We start from the raw sequence: 16,889 nt of genomic DNA on the forward strand, positions 1-16,889 counted from the left end.
TCAGTACTTAAATCCTCGAACACTTTCTGCCTGGTATGAGTTGTAGTTAGTAAGATGACTGAAAAGCCAACAATGTGTGGTGTTAAAATTTGTTAGTATTGTATGCAACAGCTTCTCGAAACATAACCCAAATTGTCAATAGTCAAAATCTTTACATTTCACTCACCTGTATTTGTTGGAAATTCCGTCTCAAGGTATTCCCTGCTGGTGCTTGAATGATTGAAGAGGGTTCACCAGGCTGTGTTGTTTCCTCATCTTCATTATCAGACCCACTGTAATTAAATGTTTCTTCCCTGTCTTCTTTGATGAGAACAAGAAAATAAAGTTATAGTATGATTCCAAACAGAGAAATCTATTAAACAAATGTATGATTAAGACTTTCAGTAAAATATACCAATACCACTACTGTACATTTTTTAAAACCAAAATATGCAATTCATATATAACTGAAATTATGGCATGAATATTCATGATAAATTCCAACAATTATCATATAATCAGAGTGTCTATGGAATACCTTTCTGCTTATGTTTCTTGCATCTGTCTATGTGATCTTTGAGTTGGATACGCACTTGCCGTTCAGTTGGTTGGTCCCGTATAAATGGATGTTTTAGTAACTGATCAGTGTAAGTTCTCTGTAACACGGAAAAGAATATTATATGTTGCACAGTATACCAATACTGGGGTAGCTATATTCTCAAACATTTACATACCAGAATACAAAGATTTCAGTGCAAAGAATTACTCCCACAAGTGAAAGCAATGAAAATCCTAAATTGCCTCCACTCAAAGCACAGTAAACAACCATATCTGCTTATCTCTCTCGTCTCTTTTTCTCTGAATCCTGGCTGTGTGACCTACATGGGTTGGCCAACAACTAGGTACCTATTAAATGGCTCTGGCCAACAGAATCTTACTGGATTTTAAAGAGTATAAAAGGGCTCAAAAAAAAAAAAAAAAAAAAAAAAAAAAAAAAAAAACACACACACACACACCACCAGAGAGAGAGAGAGAGAGAGAGAGAGAGAGAGAGAGAGAGAGAGAGAGAGAGAGAGAGAGAGAGAGAGAGAGACTTACCTGATGGTAGTCCTTGACTAAGACACTATCAATGAAGGAATGAAATTTTTTACTCCATTTCTTGCTATTCTTAAGGCGTGGAGGTGGGTTCCTTGGGATCAAGAACAGAGCGCGCATTGGATGCATATCACACAAAGGGGGTTGTGATTCAGCCATTTCTAGTGCTGTGATACCTGTAGAAATCACAAATTTCTTATTGTTAATTAGAATGATGTAATTTGGATTTGTACTTCAACAAATTCAACATACAAACAATACATGAGTCATAGGAAAGTGCAATTTTTAATGGCCATGCATTGAGTAACATTCACAAAATTCTAAGCAAGGAATTATTTTGCATGTGACAGCTGGCAACGCCAATTTTCCTTACAATAATAAACAATAAAGACTTAATCTTATACATAATTAAAACAGAAAATACTACACCTATATATTAAATTTTAGTTCCAGTGAGGCCTCTGAGAGGTAACCATCAACACTTAAACAGCTGAACAACATGTGAGATTTCATAAGTCCTATGGCCTTTTTATTTCTTGTAACTGTATGATTATCAACTTAATAAAGGGTACTTATGAAAGAATTTATCAAGGCTCTTACCTAAACTCCATAAGTCACTACGGTTGTCATACGTAGCCTCTGGATTTTCATCACAAGCAATGACCTCTGGAGCCATCCAGTAAGGCGTACCAATAAATGTGTTCCTCCTCCCTATAGTACGGTCAAGCTGAGCGCTGACACCAAAGTCAACTGTAAAAGAAACAGAATGTTTAAACAACCATGGCAAATGCCATTTAAATCCAATGAACATGAAAATAATCCTACAAAATGGTTAAAACTAAACTTCAAAAATACCAAAAGTAGTGAAACTTCTATAAAAACCTACAATTCTAAAGTACAGTCATGATAATCTATACAAATTACATCAATATTTCTTTTCTTATTTTCAAACATTAGTTAATAGACTGAAGTAAATGACAAACAGTTTTGGTCTAAAAGTCATTGTTAATGAATCAGAGGCTGTGTAAACAGAACATCCTGGAGTAGATGCTACAATATTCCAAAGTAAACTGGCCAATGATGCTGCCATATTTAAGTGACAGAATGAAAAAAAAGCAATTAGGCAATAGGTATGCTTAGCCAAATGTGACACTGACTTAAAAATTAATTCAAACCTATACTATTTGTAAAGTTCACTAGTATGGTCAGTTTTAGTCTAAGAAAGGAAATCTTGCTGTGATAATGAAAATTTCTAGATGTTTTGGGGTTTCTGGTAACAGCTTTGCAAAAAATACAACAGGTTAAATCTCAATATCATATTCATACAGAAACCAGAAAAAAGATCACAAATGTCCAATATGTACATGAAGGACTGATAACGGATCGGTGGCAGTGGCTAGGATGTTCTTTGATTACAACCAGAATGATTATACTACAGGCTATTAACAAACACCTCATTATTCTGGAAGAGTGGGAAGGCCAACACCTAAGAAGAGAGAGTTGGGGGTCCGCTGGGATGACCTCCCCAGTGGAGCCAGAGACTGGAATGGATGGAGGCATCTGGTGAAGCCATTTACATCACACCGCATTGAAAAAATTAATTGGTTATTCCCAAGTGAGGATATGAACAGGACATCTTAGGTTTTGTGAATCTTGGTGTGTGAATGTCAACCATCACTAATCTGGCACTAATTTCTGCTAACGTAATTTCCACATTTTCGACAGTAGCAAAAGAAATTTACAAAAATAAGAAAAACAAAAATTATACAAAGTTACGAACATCATGCAGCAGGCAGTGCTTACGAGTAGCAGTTCCAGCGATGAGTGCGCTATCAAACATTTAAATCCAGTATGGCATATGATCATACAGTTAAACAACTTAAGAACACAAGGCTAGGTTGGAGGGACTGACTAAGTTTGATATTCGTCCATCTAGAATGTTTGCACCCAAGATCTTTGATGCATACTGACATTTAATTGTACACAAGCTACAACCTGTACTAGTGTACGATCAAATGTCTGTTAGTTTGTGGCTCACCTAACATCCATGTAAACACACATCTGCTTGCATTTCTCTCTATATACTGTCTCTTGCTAGTATCAGTACCATTTAATGTTAAAAAAGTTTTTATTAAGCCACAGTATGTTTTTACAGAAGGGGCGCTTTTGTCGTCAACAATTTGACCAGCCAAAAAGGCAAGAAAGGATATCAACTTGGAATTAAAACTGAATAGGATTAATCAGTATGAAGTTGGAAGAAGAATATGCACAACAGCACGTGACCTAGAACTTCCACATTCAACAGTGTTGACTATTCTTAAGGATTGAGAACACATATGTGAAGCTGTGAAAAGGTTTTGCTTCGGTGAACTCTTACTGTAATTACAAAGCAAAGCCAAGGGCCAATCCATGAAATTGGGTGGACAGAATACCAGAAAAGAAAAACACAAGATTAAACGGCAAAGGCTAGAAGTCTGTCTAAGAACCATAAGGAATGTGCTGGTTATGACTATCACAAGAATTCATCACAAGTACTGGATGGTTCAAAAGGTTCAAGAGATTCAAGTTCGCATAATGGTCAGGTAACAGGAGAGGCAGCGAGTAAGTTCGTTGATAGTTTTGATGAATTCATAAGAGAAAAAAGATAAAGGATCATAACATTTTGCATGCAAAAACAATCTAACAACCATTATCAGAATAAACTTATAAAAAAACTCAAGTAAATGCAAACACATAAACATCATCAAAGACATGTACTCTACATGTGATGCGCAAACATCAGAGTGCACTGAAATAAGGTAAACTGGTTTTAACTTTGGCAGAGTTACCACTGGCTTCCCATCAATGCATATGAAACATAAATGTACACTGGAAAATTAATTAGTTAAATGAAATATAAAATCAACAGTGAAAATATTCTCCCATTTACTATAAATATATAATTATGATACCTAGTAGAAAAAAAAAAAAAAAAACCTGTTTCTTTGCATGGGATGTCAAAATTCACAAAAAAGCCACATGTAGATGTAAACATGGGGTATGTTACATACTCAAGGTTTCTGTGATATTACAAGGCAAAATGGGAAATCGATGACTACAATAAAACAGCAGATTAATATTACCTATTAATACACTTCTTAAAAACAACTTACTAAGAGTCTAGTCTACAGCACAATATGAATGATGCAATACTTGCTAAGCATAATTCATGGTAAGGGAACACAACAATCTAAAAAGGAAAATTTACTGAACTCTAAGTAAAACAAATGAATATTATCAGTACTTCAAGAATGATAAGAAAGTTACCATAAAAAATATACTCGTGGTGATAAAGCCATGGTAGGATGTAGGTAAAGGAGTTAGGCTGTGGGGTAGCCAATATATACCTGTAGACTGAATTGCAAACTGATTCACGTCAAAATTTTACTCCAACACGCGTGCAAGAACCTAACCCTGACATAACTCGATGCTACCTGTACCATTTATTTTGACCATACTTCATAATCATCTCACTTTACTTTTATTTAATTTTTCTTTTTTCCTTATTAACCAAATTGTATTGATTTACAAGGTATTTGAAAGGCAGGAAGAGGTTAACTGTTGGGTTAAGTATATTCTAACCTAACTACTCTGTAATCCAGGAAAATCCCTAATCCTGCACCCTGCAGGTCCCAATGATGCCGGATTAGTGATGGTCAACCTGCATATATAAATAGATGGAATGGTAATGAAGTAGTAAGTTTGATTTTGATGGAAAATACGGACAGGGTAGTGACTGAATGGTGAGCAGTAAGCAACAGTACTGCTGGCAGGATTAAAATAAAAGAAATACAATATGAATCTTGTTTATATTAATGCAAATGTTATACAGGCAGTCCCCAGTTATTGGTGGGCTCGGTTACCGGCGATCCAGTTTTTCAGGGCTTGTCTAGCAACGAAAACCTGCGATTTTCAGTACTGATATGAGTCGATTTCCGCTTATCAGCACTGATAATCATGTATTGGGGCCAATACATACCTAACAGAAGTGCCATTAACCCTTAAACGCCTACTGGACGTATCATACGTCGACTAAAATTGTCTGTTGGGTGCCAAGTGGACGTACCGTACGTCGACTACAAAAAATTTCAACCTTCGGTCAACTTTGACTCGACCGAAATGGTCGAAAAACGCAATTGTAAGCTAAACCTCTTATTTCGATTTATGGTGAATTTTTAAAAAAAACTTTTTCCTTACGTCCGCGCTGTAACTCGGCCAAAAATTTCAGAAATTCTTTCGTCATTTTGTCGTAATTTTTGCAGTGTTCTATATTAGCCGTTACGTAAAGTTTTATATATGAAAATGTGTGCAATTTCATATAAAATACAACAAAATACAACCCATGGTTGTAGCTTTTATCAGTTTGGAAATATTTTCATATAAATCTCGATAACTGCCAAAATTTCAACCTTCAGTCAACTTTGACTCGACTGAAATGGTAAAAAAACGCAATTGTAAGCTAAAACTCTAACATTCTAGTAATATTCAATCATTTACCTTCATTTTGCAACAAATTGGAAGTCTCTAGCACAATATTACGATTTATGATGAATTTTTGAAAAAATCTTTTTCCTTACGTCCGTGCCAGAAATTCTTTCGTCATGTTGTTGTAATGTTTGCACCGTTTTATATTAGTCGTTACATAAAGTTTTATATATGGAAATGTGCGCAATTTCATGTAGAATACAACAGAAAATAACTCATGGTTGTAGTTTTTATCAGTTTTGAAATATTTTCATATAAATCACGATAACTGCCAAAATTTCAACCTTTGGTCAACTTTAACTCGACCAAAATGGTAAAAAAACGCAATTATAAGCTAAAATTCTTACATTCTAGTAATATTCAATCATGTACCTTCATTTTGCAACAAACTGGAAGTCTCTAGCACAATATTTCGATTTATGGTGAAAAAAAAAAAAAAAAAAAAAAAATTTTCCTTACATCTGCGCGCGGTAACTCGGCCGAACATCTCAGAAATTCTTTTGTCACATTGTCGCAATGTTTGCATCGTTTTACATTAGTCGTTACATAAACTTTTATATATGAAAATGTGCGCAATTTCATGTAGAACACAACAGAAAATGATTCATGGTTGTAGCTTTTATCAGTTTTGAAATATTTTCATATAAATTACGATAAATAGAAAAAATTCGACCTTCGGTCAACTTTAACTCGACCGAAATGGTCGAAAAATGCAATTGTAAGCTAAAACTCTTACATTCGAGAATATTCAATCATTTACCTTTATTTTGCAATAAATTGGAAGTCTCTAGCACAATATTTCGATTAACGGTGAATTTTTGAAAAAAAAATTTTCCTTACGTCCGCACGGTAACTCGGCCGAACATCTCAAATTCTTTCGTCACGTTGTCGTAATGTTTGCACCGTTTTACATTAGTCGTTACATAAACTTTTATATATGAAAATGTGCGCAATTTCATGTACAATACAACATAAAATAACTCATGGTTGTAGCTTTTATCAGTTTTGAAATATTTTCATATAAATTACGATAAATAGAAAAAATTCGACCTTCGGTCAACTTTAACTCGGCTGAAATGGTCGAAAACTGCAATTATAAGCTAAAACACTTACAGTCTAGTAATATTCAATCAATTAGCTTCATTTTTCAACAAACGGGAAGTCTCTAGCACAATATTTCGATTTATGGTGAACTTTTTAAAAAAACATTTTTTTACGTCCGCTCGTTACGGATTCATGCATCATATTGTGATAATATTTTTTCTTGTTGCTTTGATCGTTTTACAATTTGCTATATACCAAAATCATTGCAATTTAGTGTACAATACAAAGAAAAAAAATAATCCGTTAGCTTTAACCGTTTGCGCACAGTGCGATTTGTATAAAATTATATATGAAAATTTTTTTTTTGCGCTGTCATATATTTCAATATTTATATATGATAATGATATCTTTTTTTATTTCTGATGGTTGCCTAATAAACTTCAGGCAATGACAAAAAAAGGAGCCAAAAATGAACTCTTAATCTTAAAAACTAAGCGTGCTGTGATTTTTTGAAAAAAACTTTTTTTCTGCTTCGGCGCTAACTCCCGAACGCCGCCGGCATACGGGAGACGTTTTTGTAAATAGAGGCTCGGCGTTTAAGGGTTAACGAAAATCATCAGAACGGAACGCCCACCAATAACTGGGGACTGCCTGTAGTTGAAACATTGAAAAAATACTTATCAGAGACACAAATGCAAAATTAAGAGGAAAAATGAAGGTATAAAGACTATACTGGGAAACAAAGGCCTGGGCATGACTGCAAACAGAAATAGGGTGCAATTTATCGATTTCTGTGCTGAAAATAAAATTGGTAATCTTTCCCAACAATAGCAAATCCATAAATACACTTGAACATCTCAAACAGCTATTAATCAAGAAATAACAAGAATGCAAAGCAATGTCAGGATCTATACAAGAGCAGATGTCAGCAGCAATAAACACCTTATCATTGCAACACTCAGATGCAGTTGAAAGTATCCAATACAAAGCTGAGAGTACCTAGGTTTGATATAGTTCAGCCTGTTGAAGGTGTACATCAAGACTTTTGCGAATGAATGTCAAAACATACTTGCAAATCCACAATCTTTATCAAGGGAGGAACAGAAAATCAATGATGGTTGGCTTAACCCTCACAGTCCATCTAAATATATATTAAGCACACCCCTGGCCCAGGCTAAATTTAAGGATGGCCAATTTAAAAATAAACACATCAATGGAAAGAGGAAGATATGAATTTGCATATGGTATAAGAAGAAAAATTCTAAAAAAGTACCTTCCTTGGGAAGTTGAAAGTGAATACAGTATTTCCAACCCTGTGTGGGGCCTCTTTTACAAAAGACAGTCGTAAAAATATGCTAATTTTACCATGATATAAGTGTTTTTTCTAATATTCTTTTTTTTTACCTTATTCTGTAAAATTATAATTACAGCTCACACAATATCATAACAGATAAGAACTAAAACCAGTAACAAATTCTGAGCATATTTATTGTAAAATATTTATGAGATGCCCTCAGTTTGGGAGCGGCAGTACATTTTCCTATGACATCTCAAGTCAGACTGATCTCTCTCTATCCTCTACTGAGCTACTAGAGACTGGCTGTTTAGTTGCCAGAAGTCAATTATGGCCCATGGAAGTGACAAACATTTTTCCCGCAAAATTTGTCCAAATTGAATGGCGCGAAATCTTGAACATGTATGTATGCTACCCGGACTTCACCACACAGCTATATGTAAACATACGTATGTCACCCGTCCACAAGGGGTTAACGTAAAAATGTATGACCAAAAGCATATGGTAAATGTACGCAAATTTCAGGAAGGAGGTAAAGCAGTTAAATACTCGAATCTAAATACTGAATTTAAATGAAGATTATAAAGATAATATTTGGACAACCATGTTGAAGATGTTAAAAAACAGGTTTTGACAGCGGAGAAACTTATTTTTGGTAGCCACTGTGGGTCCTCAAAGGTGTTACATTCTTATGGTCCCCCCAGGGCTTCATAAGAGAGACCAAATAATTGCAAAGAATTCTCTTACAGTCCCACTTGCGCAATTGTGACAATAGCGTATGTCAACTATTTTCCTCATTACACACCCGTTCTGCGCAAGATAAATGTTCTCCCCAGTCCCATGCCTTTTCATCAGGGAAGTGGGTCGATTTGAGGACTCACAGCAGCTACCAAAAATATGTTTTCCTATGTCAAAACCCGTTTTTCAATAGCGTAGATGCTGTTCGTCCTCAAAGGCGTTTTCAAAAGAAATTGACAAGTGATGAAATGGTTCAGCTCCCAATACATAAATCCCAACAACCTAGATCAATTTTTGGTCAGAAGTATAGTCACAGGTTATTAACCATTTTCTTTAATCTGGATACCCATAGGGTTTGGCAACATAGAACAGGGAACAACATACAAACCAATATACTGTATGTATTATTCAAAGTGGTTCGAAAGGTGACTCACCTCACTATGTTGGGTCTGGCTGCAGGATTATTGTGCCTTCCACAGCAATATCTCAGCATGTCCACCACTCTCATGGTAGTAAGCGTTTCAGGAATTGTTGATTCACAGTAAAGCCACAGGTTTATCAACAGAGTTCTCTATTCTGGCAATAAAGAATAGGACACACAAACCTATACAGGCAGTTCCCAGTTATCAGTGGGGGTTCTGTTCCAACAGCATGACAATAAGTGAAAATCGCCGATAGGTATGTATCAGCGCCAATGCGCTATCACCGGCACTGATAAGCAGAAACCAGCACGTACTGGCACCGAAAATCGCTAATTTTCGTCACTAGACAAAAGCCGAAAAAGTGGATTGCCCATAACTGAGCCTGCCAACAACTGGGGACTGCCTCATGGTTCCACAGTGACTTACCTAATTATGTTGGGTCTGGCTGCATGATTAATACTCTGTCACCAGTTCAAGAATACTGCCTATAACAATCACTCTGTACACGAGGACTTCTTCAAAAGAAACATTTCCGAAGAAAGTTAAAAGATGTACTCACCTTTAGGTTGTCATGCAACTTAGGAAAGGAGTGAGGGTATGTCTTTTTAATGAGGGCCATTAAAATAACTCTCAGCCCATGTAGAGAGAGTGGTTTGTTTGTGCTAAGGTATAGAAAAAATAGGAACAACTGGGATGTTTGCCATGACATCTAGGTAAACCTTCCATACTTGAACCGGGCATAATATTCTATATGAAATACTCAAGTTCCTTTATCAGAAAAGGGGACTTTCCTTTTAAATAGGTCCACATTCTTGGCCAGGAAAGATAGGCCAGAGACGACAATAAATGACAACTAGGTGTATGAGTGGTGAAATGTCCTTGTCTAAGAGACCCCAGTACACTAATCCGAGCTCCTGATGCCAAAGCAGTCAAGAAGGCTGCCTTTTGGAGCATATGAGTTGTAGTTGTATTGGGCCCATGAACTGAGGGGATGACAGTAGTCAAGAACCTTATTCAGGGACAAGGTATTGGGAAACCTTGCAGGAGCTGACCTTTGCAGTGAAAAAGACTGGAGAACAGAATTAACAATGTCTATATTAGGTAACCAGTAATGTTACGCAGATAGTCTTCACAGTAGACTAGATTTAAAAATCCATGTGAAGGTCACAGCTCAGTAAGGAGGATGCGTAGACAACCTCCACTCCTTCTATCTGGGATACAACAACAGACGGCACTGGAATCTATTATCTTGCCTGTTGTTGAAGAAATAAGGAACCAATGACTGGCTATTCAGGGCTACTAAGCAAGCAGTTCCACTGAAAGCTAGTAGATTGTTCAAACCTTTTGAAATCTGAGACAATGAAAGAAAAAACCACATTGTCTTACATTCATTCTAGTCTTGTAAGAATACATTTCTTGCTACTGCCTGAATGTCCAGGTTCAGAGATGCACACTGGAAGCTGACGGTTCTCGCATGTGGCAAACTGGTGCACGTCAAAATGTGGAAACTTGTTAGCAATTACTGACTTGAGAGGAGCTCAGCACGAGCCTAACTTCTTGACATAAGACTTAGCAATCAAATTGTTTATGACCAACAAAATATGGGTCTCTTTTGGAGTTTTCAATTTTCTGAGATGGAAAGACAGCCAATAGCCCCAGGAAGCTGATACAACACTCCCTCAGCACAGGTGACCATCTTCCCCCTAGCTACCAAACCTCCCAGATGCCTCCCCAACCTGTCAAGGAGACATGCGTATGTATAATCGCTCGTACAAACGGAGTCAGGCCGGCCTGTTTGCCAGAGACCCCTTCCAGGTCCAAGGACAGAGTATCTTCCCAATCTCAGATGAAGGCGATCACAAAGACTTTTCCTGGCATGTAAGAGCCAGACTGTTTAAATCCTATAGTCACAAACTCAGGATTAGACCTACCACAGACCCAGACTTTATTCCAATTGTTGTCTGGAAAAGCTGGGCTGTACAAAGAATCTTCTCAGGTCTTTCCTTGTTCTGGTTTGAGTGCTAGGAAGACACAGCTGGCCACGAAGAGTAGCCCAACAAAGTCCCAGCCACAGAAAAAGTCTGCTGGATATAAGGTGGGACTTGTTCCTATTAAGAAACCTCTTGACTGGAGTGTCAACTACCACTCTCAGGCTTTGTCAGCACTCTTCTCTAGTGGCTCCCCCGATTAGCCAATCAACTAGGCAGACCACCAGTTAAATTCCTTAATTTCTGAGCTCCCATAAAACTGGCTATATAAGTATTTATGCAACATGTTTGTTCAAATTCAACGGGTCAAGAATCAACCTTCATTCGGAGGAATGCTTCTGGAGAATGTTAGAGTGGTGGCAAATAAAGCTTTGGTTTTAAAAAAAAACTACTTTAGAGGAGGGAGAGGGTGAGACTATCTCACCATATTCCACTGTGAATTATACTGTGTCCAAAAGGGGAGGACTTCTACTTCCCCTTGTACTATGCAATCCAAAAGTGGATTTTTCTTTTCCCTGGCAGGAGTGTTTTGACCATTATAAAAGGGTGCTGATGCTTTTGTTGAACTTTCTTCTGTTGTCGGAGGGGTCCTTTAGTAGTGACTAAGAGGCTTGTAGAGCTCTGATTCACATAAAGCTTTCTGAGGCTAAGTAAGAGGAAACTCTCAAGAGTATTGTTTCCCAGATTCCCCTTTTTCAAGAACATTATACACTGTGCAATTCTGCTGTTGGGCTCATTCAGTGAGTTGTGAGACAACAGACTTCAAAAAGGCTCCCAACAGATAGGGAAAGAATGCAATACCAAAGTTACGGTGGGGGAGTGAAATGTTGAAGCCCACCAATACTTTCTTCCAAGCCTTAGTGTGACACTTCAGAAAGTTGTAGAGCGCTCCCCATAGGGTCCACATGAATGTTTTGGTTACTGCAGTGAACACTGTCCTGGAAGACTCTGGAAGCTCTTTAATAGGTGGAGCCTACCATTAAATTCAGCCATGGCTGTCCTGAGATTTTTCTTGTAAGAGTTCCAAACTGCTAGGTGGCCATGTCCAATGGGAGCTTTCTCCTCTCATAAAGGAGGTCAAAGTGTTGCCCATTCCTCTGTAGAACTATCAGATACTGGGATGGTGGAGACAAATGGCTTTATTTCTGCCATTCACTCTCATTTCCAAGTCACCACAACTTCAGCTGCCTCCACTTCATCTAAGAGAGCATAGGTTCATACTTGCATCAGAAAAACTTCAGGTTGAATTGAATTCTGTCCAAAATGACTTAAAGACTGAAATGACACCTTGTATACTAGCTAGATTGCTTTGCAGGATATGGAATCAGGAAAAAAGTTTAATGTCTGGAAACAAAGTCTTAGCTAAAGCACCAAAGCAAGGTCACCTGACAATGTGATAACTATAAAAGCATTGCACCTATGCTGATTGTAATGAAAAAATATTTAGTAAGCTTACTCTTATGCCAGATAAATCGACAGGAGAAACTAGTGTGAAATAATAGGAAATGAAAAATTAATTATTTTTTTACTTTAATACCAGTTATTAATATTGACATTTTTTGCTTTCTTCAGAAGTCTCATCAATTTAGCTAATACAGGTACAAGGAGCATAAAAATATCTGGTACAAGGAGCATAAAAATATCTAACGCAAAATTGCTGTTACCAAGATATTTAGTCTTTTTGTTTTGACGTTCACGCCTGTGGGGTTGGTACTAACATGCATTCACGGGTGTGATAAAATAAAAATTTACCAAAATTACAACTGAAATCAGCTTTAAGCCCCAAGGAGAAACTTGCTGATGGTAAGGCAACCATAAGAAAGGAGGTTCTTACTTGTCAACCAACCAGAAGGTAGTCTTGAGTTAACCACAAATAGATTGACCTGACTCTTATACAGAACTTGGAATTAACCAAGATTCGTGAATACCATGAATTAGGCACCTAAAACTAAAGGGTTTGTACAATACACTTATGTCAGGCAGCATTTATTATTATTATTATTATTAAAGTAGTTTAACCAGACCACTGAGCTGACTTTCAGCTCTCATAGGGCTGGCCCAAAGGATTACAGGTAGATTAAAATACCAGGTCTAGGCCTGAGGCCAAACACTAGGACCCAATAGATCTTTCAGTATGATGATGAATGAATTAAAATGAAATTAAAAACTGCACATAGGTATATTAAAATTCAGAATATAAGTTGAGTAATAACTTATTTTAAAATTTTTCTTTTTTTTTTTAAATTCGACAAATGCTTGAAGGGTTTTCGTGCTTTTATTTTTTACTTATTTTTATATTTATTAATTAAATCACAGTTCCTCATGAACATCAAAATCGAAAGAACTGAAAATGCAAAAGATTCTGACAAAATTTCCTCCACTGATTTATTTCCAAAAGTTGACAGTCACTGTTGTTCATACTTTGGACACTCGCACAATATATGTCTGACCGTTACCATCATCTTGCACTCTGAGCACTCGGGAGCCAGGCCACATACATGTTTATTAAACCATTTGTCTCTGATTAAGATTGGTCAAACACCAAAAAGGTCTAATCAGTACTTGATGTCACTGTCACATAAACTCCACAACCAATAACTTAGACAGATATTTGGAACCAAGCAGAAGTAGAAATGGGCTACACTGCAATTAAAAAGCCAAACACCTTAGTAAATAAAGCAATCAAACAAATAATGCGCTGAAAGTTAATACATGAAAATGATAATTAAAGAGAGTGATTGGACTGCACTGGATATTAAGATTTAGGCTTAAATGCCAAGTATTGGGGGGCAACAAGGCCACTCAGTGAGGCATAAGTCAGCAACAATAGTAATAAAAGATGATCTTACAGAATCCACCCAGTATTATTATAACACTTGCAATATCTATTAATATGCATAATTCCACCCAACAACTATACTACCAGTAACTTGCACAGTCATAGGAGTTTTAGAATTGTATATCAGAGAAAAACCATGGCCAATGAAGCATAAGGGTTCCTGACAAAGGAAAATCTACATACCTAACTTGACTTCAGCATTATCAGTGAGGAGAACATTCTGGCCTTTGATATCTCTGTGGATGACTTTACTGGAGTGCAGGTGGGCCAAGCCTCGTAAAATTTCTCTAGAAATGTAGGCTATCCATTCTTCTTTTAGACTTTGTCCTTTGGTGGCTGAAAAGTAATAAAAAAATCATAAAACAAACATCTACATACATAAAAAATAAAAGTACAATAGTTATAACAATATATACATAGGTTAGGTAACCTGTAATGTCGCAAAATTCTACCTGGTTGCTGCAGAATGTTACAGATCAATAATAATTCAAGGTCATAAGCAAGAGACCCACAACCAAAACGGTTTAGAGAGAGAGAGAGAGAGAGAGAGAGAGAGAGAGAGAGAGAGAGAGAGAGAGAGAGAGAGAGAGAGAGAGAATAATTTAAGGTCATGAGCAAGAGACCCATAACCAATGGTTTACTGAGAGAGAGAGAATAATGAATAATTCAAGGTCATAAGAAAGAGACCCATGCCCAAAATGGTTTACTGAGAGAGAGAGAGAGAGAGAGAGAGAGAGAGAGAGAGAGAGAGAGAGAGAGAGAGAGAGAGAGAGAGAGAGAATAATTCAAGGTCAGACCCACAACCAAAATGGTTTACTGAGAGAGAGAATAATGAGGAGAAAGAGACCCAGCCCAAAATGGTTTAGAGAGAGAGAGAGAGAGAGAGAGAGAGAGAGAGAGAGAGAGAGAGAGAGAGAGAGAGAGAAGAATAATAAGGTCAAGGTCATAACCAAAAAGAGGTTTACTGAGAGACAGACCAAGGTCATAAGAAAAGAGACCCAAAATGGTTTACTGAGAGAGAGAGAGAGAGAGAGAGAGAGAGAGAGAGAGAGAGAGAGAGAGAGAGAGAGAGAGAGAGAGAATAATTCAAGGTCATAAGCATAAGACCCATGCCCAAAATGGTTTAGAGAGAGAGAGAGAGAGAGAGAGAGAGAGAGAGAGAGAGAGAGAGAGAGAGAGGAGCATAAGACCCAGCCCAAAATGTTTTCAAGGTCATAAGGATGAGACCCATAACCAAAATGGTTTAGAGAGAGAGAGAGAGAATAATTTAAGGTCATGAGCAAAAGACCCATAACCAATGGTTTACTGAGAGAGAGAGAGAGAGAGAGAGAGAGAGAGAGAGAGAGAGAGAGAGAGAGAGAGAGAGAGAATTAAGGCTAGAAACCACATTTACAGGTAACTGATAAGACAACACTTCAGTCTTAGATTAAATACAGTAATACTAAAACCATTTTATCTCTCTTAATGGTCATGAAAGCAATTGCTTGAACAAGCCTTTCATCACCACCAAAACCAAGTTACCTGATTCAGGTTGCAGTTACAGCAATTAAAAAATGAATTATCAGCTTGGAAACCATGAGAAAATTACATCTTACATAATAAATGACAAAAATTTCAAAGAAATTGACAAAGAAAAAGAATGAGAGTATACAATAAATCAGTAACCAAATGATGAAAAATTAATACTTTCAAGATTATCAACTGCCAATACAATCCAACGAAATCATCTATTCAACATGCAGCTGAGCACTGTAAAATTACATTTATATTTTTTGTTTTTTTATGAAATGCTTTGTAAATTTAATTTAAAAATAAGCAAATATTTACGATTTTACAAATGATCAAATATGTTGGTTATCATGTGCATGTATAAGTTGTACAAGTTTCAAAACGCAAAATTGATAATTAGTTCTTGCTTGCATTAATCCATTACTTCCATGTAACAATAATGAGAGTCCTTCATATACTGATTTTAGTACTAATATACAACGAACCCTGTCTACCTTCAATTTTTGGCTGTTTGTCCTACCTATTTACAAAAACCTCAATCTTTAGTCTTATTTTTAATCGTCCAGTAAATACCTCATGCAGATCAGTTTAGAAGTTAAGCAAATCTTTTGGTATATGACATTTTGTCCTTTGTAGCATGTTTTCTCTGTTACAGTCCCATGATCTTTGCCCTTTTTTTTTTATATCTTTAGGTTTTATCCCTTTTATGTTTTTGTAATTGCATTGTCAACAGTAACCAAAGAACGATTATGTAGTTGGAAATGATGATATCTTCAGCTGTGGGTGTCAATTTATGAATTTTTCTTATTTTACTGAAAAATATGTTTAGAAATATTTTCAAGTCTACTAGTTATGAGAATTTTATTAACCATGGGATACACCGTCAACTAAAGGTGAGAGGTTTAATCACTATTTCCAGCCTAACAGTGTGCTTGATGTTGCCTCAAACACCCTTTAATAACAATGTTGAAACGTGACCTATTTACCTTTGTTCATTTGTTGTCTTGTTTCAAAAACAAACTCATTAATTGATCCAGCCAGTGCTTTGGCTACTTGAACATAGATGGAAAAAACAATGATGTTGTAACCTGGTTCTCCAAAGTTCCCTTAATGAGATGTGGGACTACTTTTACAAAACGTCGAAAGAACTTTTATGTACAGTACATCAATACCTAATTTATGCATACGAATATTGTGAATCATCATAAAGACTGGAATAATTCCTCTATGGTAACATTTTGTAACATTACTGTATTTTCAAAAGAAATATTAAATGAGTATTCAATAAAAATTCTACTCACTCAAAATAATAAGTCCTGGTCTTCATAAGATTATAAATAAGATGTTGATACTGTCAGAAACTACAATCTTAACTTGAAACTACTGTAATTGCTTTTTTATTCTATACCAATAAAATTATATATTTTTACATATCTTATTATTGTATTTTCCTATCA

The 16,889-nt window shown here is 36.3% G+C and overlaps 1 protein-coding gene across 29 annotated transcripts in view; it reads right to left on the minus strand.

Moving 5' to 3' along the window:
• The window catches only part of msn (serine/threonine-protein kinase msn), a 289,523-nt gene that overhangs the window by 190,344 nt on the left and 82,290 nt on the right, over positions 1 to 16,889 (minus strand). For all 29 annotated transcript variants that reach the window (XM_067128891.1, XM_067128885.1, XM_067128876.1 and 26 more), the window contains exons 6-10: positions 14,107 to 14,259; positions 1,675 to 1,824; positions 1,078 to 1,250; positions 518 to 635; positions 167 to 300 (exon numbers count right to left, since the gene is read on the minus strand). In XM_067128891.1, the coding sequence (XP_066984992.1) occupies positions 167 to 300; positions 518 to 635; positions 1,078 to 1,250; positions 1,675 to 1,824; positions 14,107 to 14,259 (728 nt within the window). The remainder of the gene's footprint in view (positions 1 to 166; positions 301 to 517; positions 636 to 1,077; positions 1,251 to 1,674; positions 1,825 to 14,106; positions 14,260 to 16,889) is intronic.

This window comes from Macrobrachium rosenbergii, chromosome 27, assembly GCF_040412425.1.
Source record: "Macrobrachium rosenbergii isolate ZJJX-2024 chromosome 27, ASM4041242v1, whole genome shotgun sequence".
NCBI lineage: Eukaryota > Metazoa > Arthropoda > Malacostraca > Decapoda > Palaemonidae > Macrobrachium > Macrobrachium rosenbergii.